This window comes from Xiphias gladius, chromosome 13, assembly GCF_016859285.1.
Source record: "Xiphias gladius isolate SHS-SW01 ecotype Sanya breed wild chromosome 13, ASM1685928v1, whole genome shotgun sequence".
Taxonomy (NCBI): Eukaryota; Metazoa; Chordata; class Actinopteri; order Istiophoriformes; family Xiphiidae; genus Xiphias; species Xiphias gladius.
In genome coordinates this window covers 11,702,241-11,718,036 of record NC_053412.1, presented here as the reverse complement: position 1 = coordinate 11,718,036, position 15,796 = coordinate 11,702,241, and the positions used below count along the sequence as shown (strand labels likewise).

At 41.5% G+C, this 15,796-nt stretch overlaps 1 protein-coding gene across 8 annotated transcripts in view; it reads right to left on the bottom strand.

Annotated features, from left to right (window-relative positions):
- nid2a (nidogen 2a (osteonidogen)) overlaps positions 1–12,598 on the bottom strand; it is a 45,228-nt gene extending 32,630 nt beyond the window's left edge. For all 8 annotated transcript variants that reach the window (XM_040141973.1, XM_040141974.1, XM_040141980.1 and 5 more), the window contains exons 1-3: positions 12,325–12,598; positions 10,904–11,089; positions 10,535–10,651 (exon numbers count right to left, since the gene is read on the bottom strand). In XM_040141973.1, coding sequence (XP_039997907.1) covers positions 10,535–10,651; positions 10,904–11,089; positions 12,325–12,531 — 510 coding nt within the window. In that variant the 5' untranslated portion in view covers positions 12,532–12,598. The remainder of the gene's footprint in view (positions 1–10,534; positions 10,652–10,903; positions 11,090–12,324) is intronic.
- Between the last annotated feature and the right edge of the window lie 3,198 nt (positions 12,599–15,796).

Genomic DNA, 15,796 nt, shown 5'->3' with positions numbered 1-15,796 from the left:
GACGGTGTTAGTCTCAAACAAAATAAAAACAGGGACAAAATCTAAAAGTAACCTCTTGTAACGTTGCTTCCAAAGCAATGCTTTGCAGACAAAAACAAGCATTTTGCTGATAAACTTTAAAATCTGTCCACACATAGGTATATTTGAAGAAGCATAAGGGGAGAAAAGAGAGAAATGTAAGGAGAGAGAGTTTTACAAGTCTGTTGATTTTTATCTCATAACTTTTCGAACATGAGATGCCTTCACCTTTCATGTACATTGTTATGATAATGAAAAAGGGGAGATGTGGTCATTACATGTCTTTACATTTTTGCATTGCTAAATTTGTTTTATGGCTATTAAAGCTTTAAAGCTTTTCGTCTTAGCTCTTAAAAGTGAGCCTATGTCACTTTTCTGAAATTAAAAGCTGAATTCATTAGCAATAAAACATGCAGTAGCTTGGTTCGATTTGCTGCTACACTGTTACATGTTGTGGTATGACCATTAGGTTATGTTGGCTAATGTTAGCAAACTTAAAATAGATATTGCTGTGACGTTACTGAGAAAATTTATTAGTGATAGGACTTTCCTTTCCTTGTACTATTGCTACTCAGTGTTTTAGCATGACACTGATAAACAGCTTAACAGTTTTATCCCAAATTGGACTGCACTTACATAGGGCTTTTCTACCTTAGCAGACAAAGTGCTCTTATACTGCATTAACACAATGTCGGCAGAGTGGGAAGAACAGGAAAAACTAAATACCCTTATTCCAACTTGGGAGAGTTAGCGCATTATTCCAATATGGTTAGCCATAGCACTAACCTTCTAACACACTAAATAAATGACTACTACTACTAATTAACTACCAAAATTGGCTACTTTTGCTGTGTTACATATTTATAGTAGTTTGCTACCAAGTGAAACCAGATACAAACAAACAGCATTTATAGCCATAGCCTAGCTGAACTGATTTAGTGTTAATACTGGACTTTATTATGACGTGACTGCCAGTGGCGGTGCATGTATAGCCATTCTGCCAACAGTTTATTGACACGTCTGTAGTTCTTTTCACCAAGTCGGAGACATCGTTGGGGTCAGAAGGTCCCGGTATCTCCGACTCGGAATTATAAAGTGGAGGCTGACGTGAATGATTTTTTCCCCACTCGGCTACTCATAATTGTGTTGTGAATGATATGGTGTGAGCACTGCACTACAGTTTGATTCTGACCTACCCATTCAAATGCACATTCACACGCCAGTCGTGGCAGAGCTGCCATGTAAGTTGGCCTGACCATCAGGAGCAATTTGGGGTTGCTTAATATCAAGTAGGAGCAGTCAGTAAAATTTAAAGCAAGTAGCAAAAGTTGTTCTTTCAAGAAAGTTGAGTATTTTCACTTTAAGGTTTTTAATGACTTTCTTAATATGCAATTTGCAACTAAAATGTTTCATTTTCTCAGGCAAAATGTCTGTATTTTGTTTTTATTTTCTGTCCCTGATGGCAGGATGTTTATTAGATTGCTGGTATTAGGATAGTGACTAATACTAGTTTTTAGCTCTGTTAATCTCAGAGGGATGAGGTCACCTCCTTTGTGTACAGAGTCAGCTCAGCTCAACCAGCCTCAAATTATTCTAACACTGACTCCGCATATTTAAACTTCACACCTCTCCTCTCCTCCTCCCTGTGTCTCTTCCCCTTCTTCTCTCATCTCTAGCCCTGCTGGGATTCATGTTTAGACTTCTCACCCTTCCCACCACCCTCCTCCAACCACCACCATTTATTCACATAATGACCTGAGTACCTGGGTCTCAAAACATCTGTTTTTCAACTTTAACTGAATCAATATGAACTAGTGAATCAAGGAACTTCTGCTACCAGAACGTCTTTTCTAAACTGTAAATTGTGACTTGAGGAATTTATTTGCTACTTGTATGTGGGGGTGCCCAGCCCACTCTGCCTCACAAAACCACAGTTGAAAAACCACAAATTTACTGAATGAAGGGAATACTGTGAGTGATCCCATGTTGTTTTCCTTTGGGACAGAATCAGATTATCTGTATGCACACACACACAAACCAAGACATGTACACAGACCTCGGTCTCTCAACCCCCAGCCCAGATGTTGATCTCCACAGCTGTCTTCCTGTGTGTCTGCATATCTTTCATGATGATGTTACAACATCCAAACCAGACATTGTTACAATGTGAGATATGGGGTGCACACACATACACACACTTACATAGGGATGTACACAAACACAGATGTCCCTCCAACTATATTCATGTCATGTGAATGTATGTGTGTGTGTGTTCCTCATTGTTTACATCAACATCTTTAAACGATCTTGTTGTTTGTGGGCAAAGAGGACTTTGTAGCCTCCAGGCTCTTTGTAATTAGGGAGGAGGGGGGTCTTTCTTTTTTTTTTTTCCTTTCTGTCTTCAGGGAAAGAGGAGAACAAGCTGGAGCTACAAGAGGGGATCTGCTCTTTCTTTGTCGGTAATACTCCTTCTAGATGTCTGCATTTTTCTCTCATGCTATCCCTCCTTCTTGGGAGGAGGAGGAGAGGGCATGGGAGAGAGAAGATGAGAAGGCCAAGGAGGAGGTGATAGAGGGAGAAAGGTATAGACAGATTGAAAGATGAAAGGATGTCTGTGTTGGTGGAGTTAGGAGAGAGGCCATAGGTCTGGTTTGCAATGGGACAAATATGAGGAGACACAGTATCCATCCCAAAAGTTATGAAAAGTTAACAAAAGAAAATGCGAGTCAGTGTGTGTTTCCATCAAAATCTTAAATTTTGATTTCCCTACCTCAATGATGGCATTTAGGCTCACATAATTTTCTCTGTCCTCAGATGACATTTTTAGAGGATGCATAGATGGCAATGTCAGTCAGTCGGTCACCACTGTTGGATGGATTGCCTTTAAATGTTGTATAGATACTCACGTTCCCCAGCAGATGAATCCCACTGACTTTGGTGATCCCTTGACTTTTTCTCCTGCACCACCTTGACGTTGAAATTTTGCTTCTGAGTGAAACGTCTCAACAACTAATTCATGTTCCCTCAGATTGAACTGTAATAACTTTGCTGATCCTATAACTTTTCGTGCAGGGCCATCATCTGGTCGAAATTTTGATTTGTCCAATATTTTGGCAAAACTAATGAAATTCCCATCAGCCTCAACTACACGTTGTGTTTAGTGCTAATTGACGAATGTTAGCATGCCGATGTTAACATTTAGTTCAAAGCAACAATGTGCCTGAGTACAGCCTTAAAGAACCAAGCATGACTAGCATGACTGTAGGTGAAAATAATGTGATGCTGCATCTACACTGCCAGAAATTAAAAAAGAAGACGAAGGGGAAGCAGATCCAGTACTATCAACATTTAGTCAAAAAGTACGTTTTTATCATCCTTCTGCACGTTTGTTTTACCATAAGTCACATTTTCCACCTCAGTAAAGCATAAAATGTTAATTCCAATATTAGCTGTTTTTTTTTAAGTATATTTCTATTTTGCTTTTTCAGGTGCAAATTAAGAAAAGAGAGAGGGGGACATGCAAAAAGAGAAAAAGATACAAAATCCTCTGATTTTCATCCTTTCTATATGCTGTTCTTCCCAAAGTGCCTATATTTTGAAAATGCCATAGTTCCATTGTAGTGTGCAAAGGATAAAGACGTTTTGGAGAGCTGCATACACAGGCCTGCACAGATGAGAGAGTGGTACTGATCTTCATATGCAACTCTTGCCAAGGAGTCTTGGCTCCCAAAACGTTGCAGTATTCCTTTAATTTGTGTTCTCTTCTCCACCTTCCCTCTATCTGTGTGGTCATTTGCTGTGAGTGATTTGAGTCTGTCTCTGTGTGTAAAGTGGTCCTGGTGTGCTTTAAAGACTCACAGCTGGAAGACAACAAATTGTGGCAAACATACATCAAAGACTTTCAGACAGTGTGTAGCTCAGTATCTATGTGAGCGTGTGTGCTCTGACAGCCACACACCCCCCTCCCCAACACACACACACACACACACACACACACACACACACACATCCCTTGACCTCCCTACAGGCGTTTTTTCACACCTTTTTAAATAGTGTCCTCAGACTCCTCACACTGACCAGACACATGCCCAGACGTTAATCATCTCCAGGACAAACCAATGTTTGTTGTCACAGTCATCCTGACTCTTTAAGGTTTGAGTCTGGAAATACCCAACAGCTTAAATGAAAAAAGTATAAGCTCTTTCGGATGATCAAAGAGCACCTTAGCACACTTTTTATAATTACATATCCATGTATTTCAATGAACTGTTTCACCGCACATTTTTATATCTTGGGTTGTCAGTAGAAAATGCCTGGTTGATGTTCTGCAAGATATTCTTCCTGTGACAAAGGTCTTTTTTTGTGTTGTTGACATGTGTTGACAATTTCAGACTCTCAGCCTGTTCAACCTCTGTTCTCCCCCGTCCCGCTATCTGTTACTGTGTTATCTGTTACTGTGTTTTAATGCAACCAAATTCATGGTTTTGTTGTACGCATCATGGATATTTTTGCTTCTGTGTAGACAATGGAAGGAGCTTAAAATAGTGATTTGGTGTAGTACTTGAATACCAGGGCAGTCACTCCTCCTAAGTGACTGTGCTGTGGTATGGATTAAATCATTAATTTCTGATAAAGTCATCATCTTTTAAACATAAATGCAGGTAAATGTGGTTGGCTACACTGACTTTTAAAAGGTGTGATCATAAAGAAAAACAAAACATTGTCCTCCTAAAGGTGTCAGTATGGTCCAATTAAAGTGCCTGTCAGATTGTTACACACCACCGGAAAACAGCCCGCCCCCAACACCTTTCCAATGCTGGAGGTTACAGTTTTTGTAACTTCCTGAAACCGACAGTCGATCAATCACACCTCTTTCACACAACGACTGGCCAGGTGTGTGGAAGTGAGGAACTAAGAAGGGCTCGAACAAGCAAATGCAACACCGTGAATGTCTTTTCAGAAGAGACTGCCCGAAAATGTATGCAGCCATCCTTGTATTTAAACGCCTCGACGTGTCTTCCCTCCTCTTTATGATGGAGTGCGGCCATTCGCAACAGCTAAGAGCACTTTTGCTTGGCCTTGTTCGCACTCGTTCCCTTCCAGTGTACCCCCGCCTTAACTTACCTTTACTGACACACAACCCCAGATCTTCACTATGCATCATCTGATTCCGAAACACTTCCAGTAAATTGGAACTGCAACAGGCACAAATTCTAGGAAAGTAGAGCTATGACCAGTTTTTTGTCTTGCTTAAGAGTAGGCCACATGCTAGTCACTCTGCTCATTCTGAATATTATGGGCAGATTTCGCAGTCCTCAAATTTTGGAGTAATCTTAAATGGAAGGTTTTGATGTGTACAAGCATGTTTCCTAGTGTTCGTGTGGGAAATCAGGCAGACCTTTTTAGTTTACACTAAGCATGTAACTTGTATATACTGTATAACATAACTGGGCTTCATATACCTTTGCATTCACTACAGCAGTTTTAGACATGTATCAGGTGTTATGTGGAATTTCAGTTTGTGTCTCGTTCAGCTTTGTTTTTACATATTCTAGCTTAGTTTGGTTTTGTTTAACATTTGGTTTTTTTTATTAGTGGTCTGCTTTACTCTGTCTTGATGTAGTTTAGTCTACTTTGCCATACATAAGTTAACCTGAAGACAGTTTAGTTGATTTTCTGTCTCGTCTGGGTTTTAAATAAATGACTCAACACACTGTAACAAATGTTCTGAATCATGTTATAATTATCTAGGGCTGGATCAGATTCTGGTTAGCCTTGAAAATTCCGAGGAAGAGAGAGACAGAAGATAGAGGGAGGTCAGGATGAATGTATTACACTTGTTTGTTGGGTTTCTGGTTTTTCAGCTTGTCGGCCGCAGCACAGCTGAAAATGGGCAGAGAAAGACAGAGAGCAGCTGCAGTCCAGTTGCCAGCCTCACCAGAGTGCTACAAACGGAACTGCCTACAGCGTGGGAACTGGCACACACACACACACACACACACACACACACACACACACACACACACACACAGTCAATACAGCACAAGCTTGTGGCCAGGAACAGTCCAGTCAGTATTTCGCTGTTGTCTTATGAAAATCCCTGCTCCTTTTTTTACCCTGTTATAACTTCAGCTGTACTTAAAAGGATTCCCTCTAAAGCTTGAGGAAATTGTACAACTTCTCGCTTATGGAGGCTTTTCAAAAATCTTTTTGATCAGCTCAAGAGTACGTGGTGAGTAAAACCAGAGCTGCTTTTCATAGATCTTACCAGAGCACTATTACTGTACTAGTAATTAGTAAAGCTGTCAAGATCCCAAGTCTCAGTTCTGTGCCCATGTTAACTTCATGTGTACTCCGAGTCACATTAGTGAATATTATTGAGCCATCATATTACAGCCACAAGGTGAAGTAAACCCTTATGTCTCTGCTTGAGGTATAGACATTAGCTCAATAGACACTGATAAACAGAATCAGTCTCCTGGCATAAGGATGGAATAACATATTATGAAAGCTGAAGTTCAGTAAGGGTCAGCTTTGAACCAGGATGAGCATATTTCAAGGGATGCCCCCTGTGTCACTGCAAGGGGGTCACCAGAAACAACAAATAGTAAGAATAGAAACAAATGTTCCTATTGTGCTAAAGAAAGGAGGAAAAATATAGAAGAGAAGAGAAGAGAGCGATACGAAAGGAGAGGGCCTGATCCAACAGAGGAGTCCATTTATTCATTCATCCAGCCTCATCTGACCTTCACACAGCAGACACATATTATGCTGTTCAACCTAAAACACCTCCCTTTTTTTTCCACAGGTTCCTCGGAAAAGAGCTTGAGGGGAGAACTAAGTGCAAAACAGAAAAAAATCGTGTACTGTGGTCTCAGGAAGGAGACTTACAGTAAGGACAGATGTGCGATATTGTATAATGCTAAAAAGTATAATCGCTGTCTTGCCAAGAGTTTGATGAAAATATTGATACCACGCTCATGTCTGTACGCTACATAAATGTAAAGCTAGAGCCAGCCTCTGATTAGCTCAGCATACAGGCTGAAAACTGGGAGAAACAGTTAGCCTGGCTCTGTCCAAAGGTAAGAAAATCCAGCAGCTAGCACCTCTAAAGCTCAGTGATGAACATGTTTATATCTGTTCCTTTTATATTACACAAACTGTGTAAAAAAAATATTATTCTTACGTTATGGTTTTTGTATGGATTAAACAAATGAGATAACGTTTTGATTGAAAATGTTAGTAGGCAGATTTTGTAACTTTGGACAGAGCAAGGCTAGCTCTTTCCCCTGGCTTCCAATCGTTATGCTAAGCTAAGCTAATTGTGTGCTGGCTTTAGCTTTAGCGCACAGACATGAACGTGGTATCAATATTTTCATCTAACTCCTGGAAAGACAGCAATTAGCCATATTTTTCAAAATATCAAACTCTTCCTTTAATGAATTGATGAATTTGGCACTCTGATGGCGTAGAAGAAATGAACTTTAGTAACTAACTCAAGAAGTGAACTCAGTATTAAATTAATATTTAAAATATAGGCATTCATGGTACTGGAAGATTAACTTTGTAACAACATCCACTGACATGACAGGATTAGCAATATGTTGCTCAAAGTAAAGCCTGGCCAATACCTCTTGCAAACATGAACATACAGACGGCCATATTTTCTCTGTAAATGACTCTGGTCATTAGTAAATTGAACTACATGGCGGCAGACGCAACAGAATGTGTGTTTTAGGTTTCAAGTGAAGCAATTACTTTCCAATTATGATAATAACATCTTCCAGACTACTTTCATAGAAAACACAACCCCACTTCTCAGTGATGTGAACCTTCACTCTTTTGCGCTAATTTCCCTCTCCTCTATTTTCCTGTTATTTCTTCCCATGCTGCTCCTCTCATCTCCATATCCGACCCCACACAGTCTGCCCCCTCCCCCCAAGACGCTAACCCATCCCGTCACCCCTAATACACATCCTGACAAACACACACCTTAGGTTAATCAGTTCACACACACATACCACTCTACCCCCAGCGCACCCCACCCAGCACCTCTGGCTAATCACTTCAAAGGAAGATGCTATCAGTCCGAAGAGAGACCCACTGAAGCAAATCCCAGCCGAGACCCAGACTGCTACGATCTGACAAGCCAGACAGACCCTTTAAATAACAAAACAAGTCCCCTCTTAGCACATGCAAACACATTTTACACTCAAAGAGGTGGACGCCAGCCTCTTAGCATTTTGTGAACAGTGGATAGAGACTTAATTCCGATATTTGCGGCTCAGAGAAGAAGCAATCACTGAATGTCCATTTGGCAGCAACGCAATCAAAAGGAGCCCTAGTTATTAAGAAATGTTGTAAGAGGTTTACTGCTGCGTATCCCCACTGGACTATTTAAAGGATTAGCTTTTCATCAATTAGGAAGAAAGAAGAAGGCATAAAAGAAACCGGACCACGAGAGTAAAGGAAAGGACAAACACAGATGAGAGGGAGGGACAGAGACAGCGAGATCTCCTGGGGTTTTTCCTTAAATCTACCACTCCCCTCATTCCTCCATCCCACATGCTACAAACCAGGAACAACAAAGCCGTGTTTGTTTGATCGATAAGTTCAGTAGGGCTGGCTTTACTTGGAGGCTTTCCCATAGTTTAACTTACACAAAGCCCCTACTGCTCCTCTAGGTAACCCTTTATTTTACAGGTCTGTAATTCCTTAATTATTTCCTGGGAAACGTTCTGGTTAGAACCATGAAGTTGGGTAGTAATTATAAAGAAAGCAAATAAACTTTTTATTGGGTATACTTCCAATTAAAGGAGCATTCCACTAATTTTAGTTGACATGAGGACTACTACTCGGCTGGGGAAAACAGGTGTATAACGTCTTATGTGGCTTTGTAGGAAGCTTTCTAAATTTTGAGAAAAATAACCCTGATGATGTTATAGTGAGGTCACCAGACAAAGACTTAAAATGTGTAACAGCTCTTCTTAGCGTAACGGTCTTTTGGCAAGTGCACAGCAGGTCAGCTGAACATGCAAATATGAGACTTTTGTCTACAGACAAGCACACAACTCAATAAATATGAAAAGAAAAATTTCTCACAATAAATGAATAATGAATGGATATTTAACTGCGTTTAAATGGAGCTTTTCTTCCAAGAAAATTCAAATTTTCCTTATAATTAGGGCCAAATTACATGCGTCTTTCCAGGAAAATTCCTAGGAAATTCCTAGAAAATTACAGACATGTAAATAAAGTGTTGCCCTACTCCAGACGTTTGCAAACTGTAAAGCACACTTCCTGGGGGGGGGCACTCGGATTGGCACTCGGAGTCATATCTCAGTCAAGACACAGACCCAACATATAATGTATATATATATTTTTTTAGAGTCAGTGTGACGTACACTTTCCAAAGATGCCACTATCTCTGATGTCCATCGTGAATAAACATCCGTTAATCTGCTTAGAAATCAAAGGAAAAAAACAAACAAACTCTTGTATGAGTCCAGAACGTGGAAGAGTTCCTGAAAATTATCACATTTTTAAGTTTTCTTCAGGTTCAAAGTAATCCAGTCATAGCTGTCTGTACATACATGTGTACACTGCAAAAAAGAACTGGTAATTGCTAAAAAAAAAAAAAAAAAAAAACAGGGTTCAGGTTGCTATGTCTACTCCATAGCAACATTATACTTCCTGTTTACATTTCCCAAAGTCCCCAAATTATGGGAACCGAAGTTACAAAACTAAGAGCATGATTATCCCCCTTAATTGAAGTAAGACAAAGAATAATAACAGGAGTTAGCAGGTATATGTGTGGGGCACTGGTCTCAATTTTGACTGAGGGGGGATCACAGTGTCAGATTTTGTGCTCCACTCTACATTCATACTGGGCTGAGGCACGGCTCCTCACTAGTTTTTTTCTGCCTGTTATGGTGGTGATGACAGAGAGGATGTTGAAAAACCTAGCTATGTGCTTGCACTTGGTTCCCCTTCTTCCAGAATCATATTCTAACTATGATTTGGGGAAATATTTGAGAAACTCTGAATGATCAACAGGGTGAAATTGGGATGCTGGAGACATGCAATTTAATAGTAAACCGAGTTGTTAACTGGCAAACAGGGAGGGGAGTAATGTCCAACAGAGCATGACGACATGAATGGTCAAGGCATGTTTGTGTCTACCTGTGTGTGAATTGCAGGAGGGGATAACGAGTTGGGAAGGGAGGGGACACTTTGATGACCCTTGAAGATGACCTTTGACCCCTTCAAAAGGTTAAGAGGCAGATTAGGAGGGGAAGGGGGATTACAAATAGACCCCCCACCCCAGGCTGATTACAAGTGATGCACAACCTCCAGGAATTTGGGAATGTGTGCCTCACAAGAACCAAAACACATTAGTGAGGAATATCTAGAGGTGTTTACATGACGATAAAATGAACTCATTCATTTATTCAGAAATATACAGATAGACAAGGACGCCTAAAGCTAGAGCTCCCCACCCTTCCATCCATCCTACCTTGTTTGAAGGCCCAGGGGTTCGAGTTTGTTCTTCATATGCCGCCACATTCTCCCATGTTGCCACCACCGCATGTGTGGGTGTGAATTTTGCATCCGGGAACCCTCGATGTACTTCCTAGGTGAGCAGATGAATGAATGAACGAATGACAGAGGGAAAGAAGGAGAAAAGAAAAAAAAAAGGAAAGATGGCGAGTACAATGGATTGAACTAATGGATGAGGAACTGAAAAAAGGAAGAATCCAAATCTGGAGTTAAGTCCCATACCAAAGGAATTCATCATAAGACGTGATTTTAAGCTTTTCTACCTTCTCTCAAAACGATCACACGCTTTGTAACTGATTTCTCTTGTTTCAGTGGATAGACAGACCTGGGCCACTCTGTTGAGTACGCTGGGTGTTTCTGTCACCCGGTAGTAAATGTGTCCTCGCCCTCCGCTGGTGTCAATGTCAGCCAGGAACGGGGCCACCACGGGGAAATCTGTGGGGAAGCCATCGTCCACGTACTGCTTCTCCATCGGCAAGTCCATGGCTGATATGATACCATTGGTGGCCACCTAGAAAGGCAGAGAATCACTAATTAATAGTGAACCCATCTGAAGGTACCCGCAGCTTAAAAAAATGGCTTCCGATGACAGTTCCTGCAGAGCACTGAGGACACCTGAAGACTTAAAAAAAAAAACCCATCATAAACACCTGGAACACCATAATGAACCCTCGGAACCTCCTAACGAACCCGTATCCCCTCATAAACTGCTGGAACCCCCCATGGAACCCAGGAACCACATAATGAATCCCTAGATTCTCCTCATAAACCACTGGAGCCTCTTCAAGGACCTCTGGCTCTTCTTCAAGGAACCCTGGTCCCTGATTACGCTTTGGAAACATTCAAACCACATACAGTTCAATTGTTACCGGCTTTCCCTTTTGATATGTTACACTGGATAAAAGAGCACGAAGCCCTCTGATGACTGTCTAACAAAGCAACACTCAGGGGTTTTTTCTTTGCATTGTAAACAGATTTAATCAGTGGCGGAAAGTAACTATGCACATTTACTCAAGCACTAGACCTAAGTACCCCCTTGAGGTACTTGTACGTTACTTGAGTGTTTCCATCTAAGGCTACTTGATACTACCTGTCCACTACATTTCCACCACATGCATCTGACATTTATAATGATTTTGCAGATTAATTTTTTGCAAACAAAACATATGAGTTTATAAAATATGATACATTCTTCTGCAAAATAGGTAAAACCAGCTCCACTCCCAGCAGCTATAAGAGGAATGCATTAGTAATAAAAATCCCATTATTTAATATATAATCTTGCTTAACTAATACTTTCACAATTTATTCTTAATTTCTAGCCTGCTCACTTTCAATTGACTTTTAATTTTTAAATCGGAACATGTCTCTTCTTCCAAACATGCTCGAAATGTTACCAAGCATAGACTGCAGAGGGGAGATGTTTAGATTGGAGTATGGGGAGTGTTGAATTCGGACTCGGGGACTAACGGGGATAATCTGCGGTCACGTCACAGCAGTCGGCAAAATAGGAAAACCAACATCAGATTATATCGAACCCGACAGGCCCCTGGTCACGGCCGTGACTTTCTCCATTTAAACCTGATCCCGTAAAGACCTGGCCGCCGCTCTACAGCTGCGAGTGTCACCTGCAAACTGTAAACTTCAGAAAAATAAGTCCACGCGTCCAGAGTCAGGCAACTCTGTCCGAGGATTAAGTACCGCAGTCGCAAACGATTAAAAGCAGGCTGATGAACTTGTACTTACATAGAGCTGGGTGAAGAGGGAGTTGTAGAAGTATAAGGGTTTGGGCAGGGGCAGCACTCTGGAGGTTTCATCGTCGCCCTCTGCCAGAATTAAATCTCCACTTAAAGTGCCATAAGGAAACATATCAGCCCTCTGGATGGCTGTAACCACGCGCACAGTGCAGCTCCAGCACAGCAGACACGCAGCCAACATTTTACCCCCCTCCATCGTAGAGCTGGGGGTTGATTCTGCGGCTCTGCACTACGAGGGAGCAGAAGGAGAGAGGTGCAGACGGACCCGGAGAGGGGCGCAGAAAGAGGGCGAACTCACTCCTCCTCTGCAGCGAGCCTCCGACGCTCCGCGGGGAGGGAGGAGTTTGGCCGCGCTCTGATTGGCCAGCGAGGGGTTGAGCGACAGCAGGCCCGGTGCTGCCAGAAACATCTGGCTCGTATTAGGGAAAAGACAAATAGAGCATTTTTAATCCGGATGTAACTCTATCTGTTTCACAACAATGAAAAAGACACATTGTAACTTTTTATGCACGATAACTCACGCACACCCACCGACAGACAGACAGACACACACACACACACACACACACACACACACACACACACACACACACATTCTTAAACTGCTTTAATTTCAGTGGAGGACATTTATCAAGATAGAATTATAAGTGGTAACGCCTAGGGACTATATCTTTTCTTAAGACACGTTATAAACTACAAACTATTTAATACTCCTAAAATATTCCTGAAGGGATCCAGATTTTAAGTCTAAAATTAATAAATTTTATTCTTATTATTTTGTGTGGGAGCCCCCCCGACCCCCTTTGTGAATACACTTCAATCAATCATCGGTCGTGTAAAGTACATTACAGAGTTATATTCTTTATTTCATTTTATTTGACTGGGTTATTCACTCGTTGAAGGCTGTCAACAGCAGCCTTAAAATCCTTGACGTCGTGCGCCCCCTGGTGTCTGATACGGTACATGGCAGCATGTACAGCGGATTCCAGCATATTGAATTGATTAGTCGATTAAGTTATTAAAAATGTAATTCACAACTATTATTACTATTTGTATTGTATTCATGTTTTAAAATTTTCTATTTTCTCTTATTGATTAGATTTGTCATTTTCTTTTATCTATTTTTTTACGTTTTTTTTAATTGTTGTTTACATTTGTACTGTTTTATTATCGTCATCTGAATTGCACTAACCTATATGAATGGTGCTATACAACGTTTGATCGATTAATAAGAATTACAGTCATTTTTCAGGCAAAAACACCAATCATTATCCTGCTTCTTAAATGTGAGGATTTGCTGCTTTTTTCTATTTTATATGATGATAAAAATTGTATATTGAATACCTTTGACTTTCGGACTGAAGGTCAGACAAAACATTTTATAGAGTAAAGTGAAGTCAATTTTATTTATATAGCCCAAAATCACAAATAGCAAAGTGCACAGCACACAACACCCTCTGCCCTTCAGTTTAGGTCAAACGTCCCCCAGAAACCCTTTAACCGTGGAAAAAAATGGAAGAAACATCAGGAAGAGCAACAGAGGAGGGACAGACACACAACTGGTTACGTGTGCAGAAAAGACAGACATAATGATTGCACATTTAGAATTATGGAAAATCAGAGTGACAGTATCGGGTATACAGATTTTCTGGCATATACAGCATGAAGAATGTGGATACAGGAGGATATCCTCCAGGTGCTGCCAAAACAGAAAGGACACGCTCACCACGAAGACCTGGAAATGGGACTGACTGCACATATACACAAGAGTTAAAACTCATGTAAACTGTTCAAACAGAGGAAGAGAGAGACAAGAGGTGAGGCTGAGTCTCCTAAGGGACAAACATCCAGATCCAAGGCGTCTGGAATGAGGCACCGGCAGCGAAAGGGAGAGAGCGCGGGAGGTCCCTGACTGGCCAGTGGTCCTGCACAGAGGGGCTTCAGTACTGAAAAGACAAGACAAGGAAAATAAATTGTTAGTTGCAGCCGTCTTTGAAATGAAACAACGATTTAAAGAACTGACTATCTGATTGACGGGTGTTTTAGGATGTTCAAGTCCACTCAGTTTTAGGGAGAGTGCAGCGCGGCTGTGGCCCCAACCAGACAGACAGAATAACCCAAGAGGAATGTTCCTGACTGGCCACGTCGGTCACCTGACCCCAGCCCAGCTGGGCATATGTTTACCTTACTGAAGGACAGACTCAGGGCACAAAGCCCAGATGGCTGCGGTACGGGCCTGGCAGAGCATTAAATCACATCACTTAGTAATTCTCTTCTAGATGTTACTGTGCAATTATATAAAGTAATGCTTTTCAGTGTTACAACAGTATATATGATAAAAATGCAGTGAGTGGGAAGTATTCACACTCCTTCAATTTTGCACAATATTTACTGTTAAGTTGAACTTGATTACATTTTTGGCAGTTGATTCAATGCACAAAACCCCAAAATTACAATGAAGTGAAAACACATTTTTATTTTGCAAATTTATCAAAAATGAAAAACTTGCAGTTTCCTTCATTCAGTGTGGCAGATCCGTTCTACATCATTCATATTGGATGGGGAGCGTCCGTGAAACTGCCATCTTTAGGTCATTCTACAGGTGTTCTGTGGGGCTCAGGTCCCAGCTATGGCTGGATTATTCAACGGCATCCAGAGAGCTGTCCTGAAGGCACTCCAGCGGTGTCTTTGACCAACAGATTCAGGCCGTTGTCATGCTGAACGATAGAAACCTTTGCCCCAGTCTAAGGTCCCTCAGACTGGGGCAAAGGGTGCAGGACCTCACTGTATCAGCTGCATTGATGCTTCCCTCAAATCTTTCTCCGCTACCGAGAAACACCCCGAAAACACCCCAGCATGCGTCACTGCAGGGACTGTATCAGCCCAGGCCGGGTGCCCTGGAGTACTTGGGTTTGACCAAATGCAGCACTTGAAATCGGAAGTTTGGTCTCATCAGACCAGAGAATTGATGGAGAATTTTTGGCTCTCTCAATCCTTTAAGTGCTTATTGGTGAAATCTGTGTGTATTGTCATTTGCCTTCTTCTCAGGTGTGGGTTCTCTGGCCAGGGGCAGAGTAATTCAGAGGCAGTTCTCCTTCCAGCTGGTTCTCGCACCTCTGCTCTCTGTCTCGATACAGTGGCCACTGGATTCTTGGTCACCTCCTGCACTGAGGCACTCTCTGCCCTGGTCCTGAGTTTGCCTGGGCGGTCAGATCTACAGTCTTGATGGTTTCAAAGCTCTTCCATTGTACAATGAGGAAGCCCACTCTGCTCCTGGGAAAATTCAAGGCTTTAGAAAGGTTTTATGCTTTTGCCCAGATCAGATGCGTCATGTCCAGTTAACTGAATTTGCCACAGGTGGAGTCAAATCAAGTTCAAGAGATATGTCAAAGATAATAACAGAGAACACAACGCACCTGAGCTCAGTTTGGAGTGCCACAGCAATGAGAGATTTCAGTTTT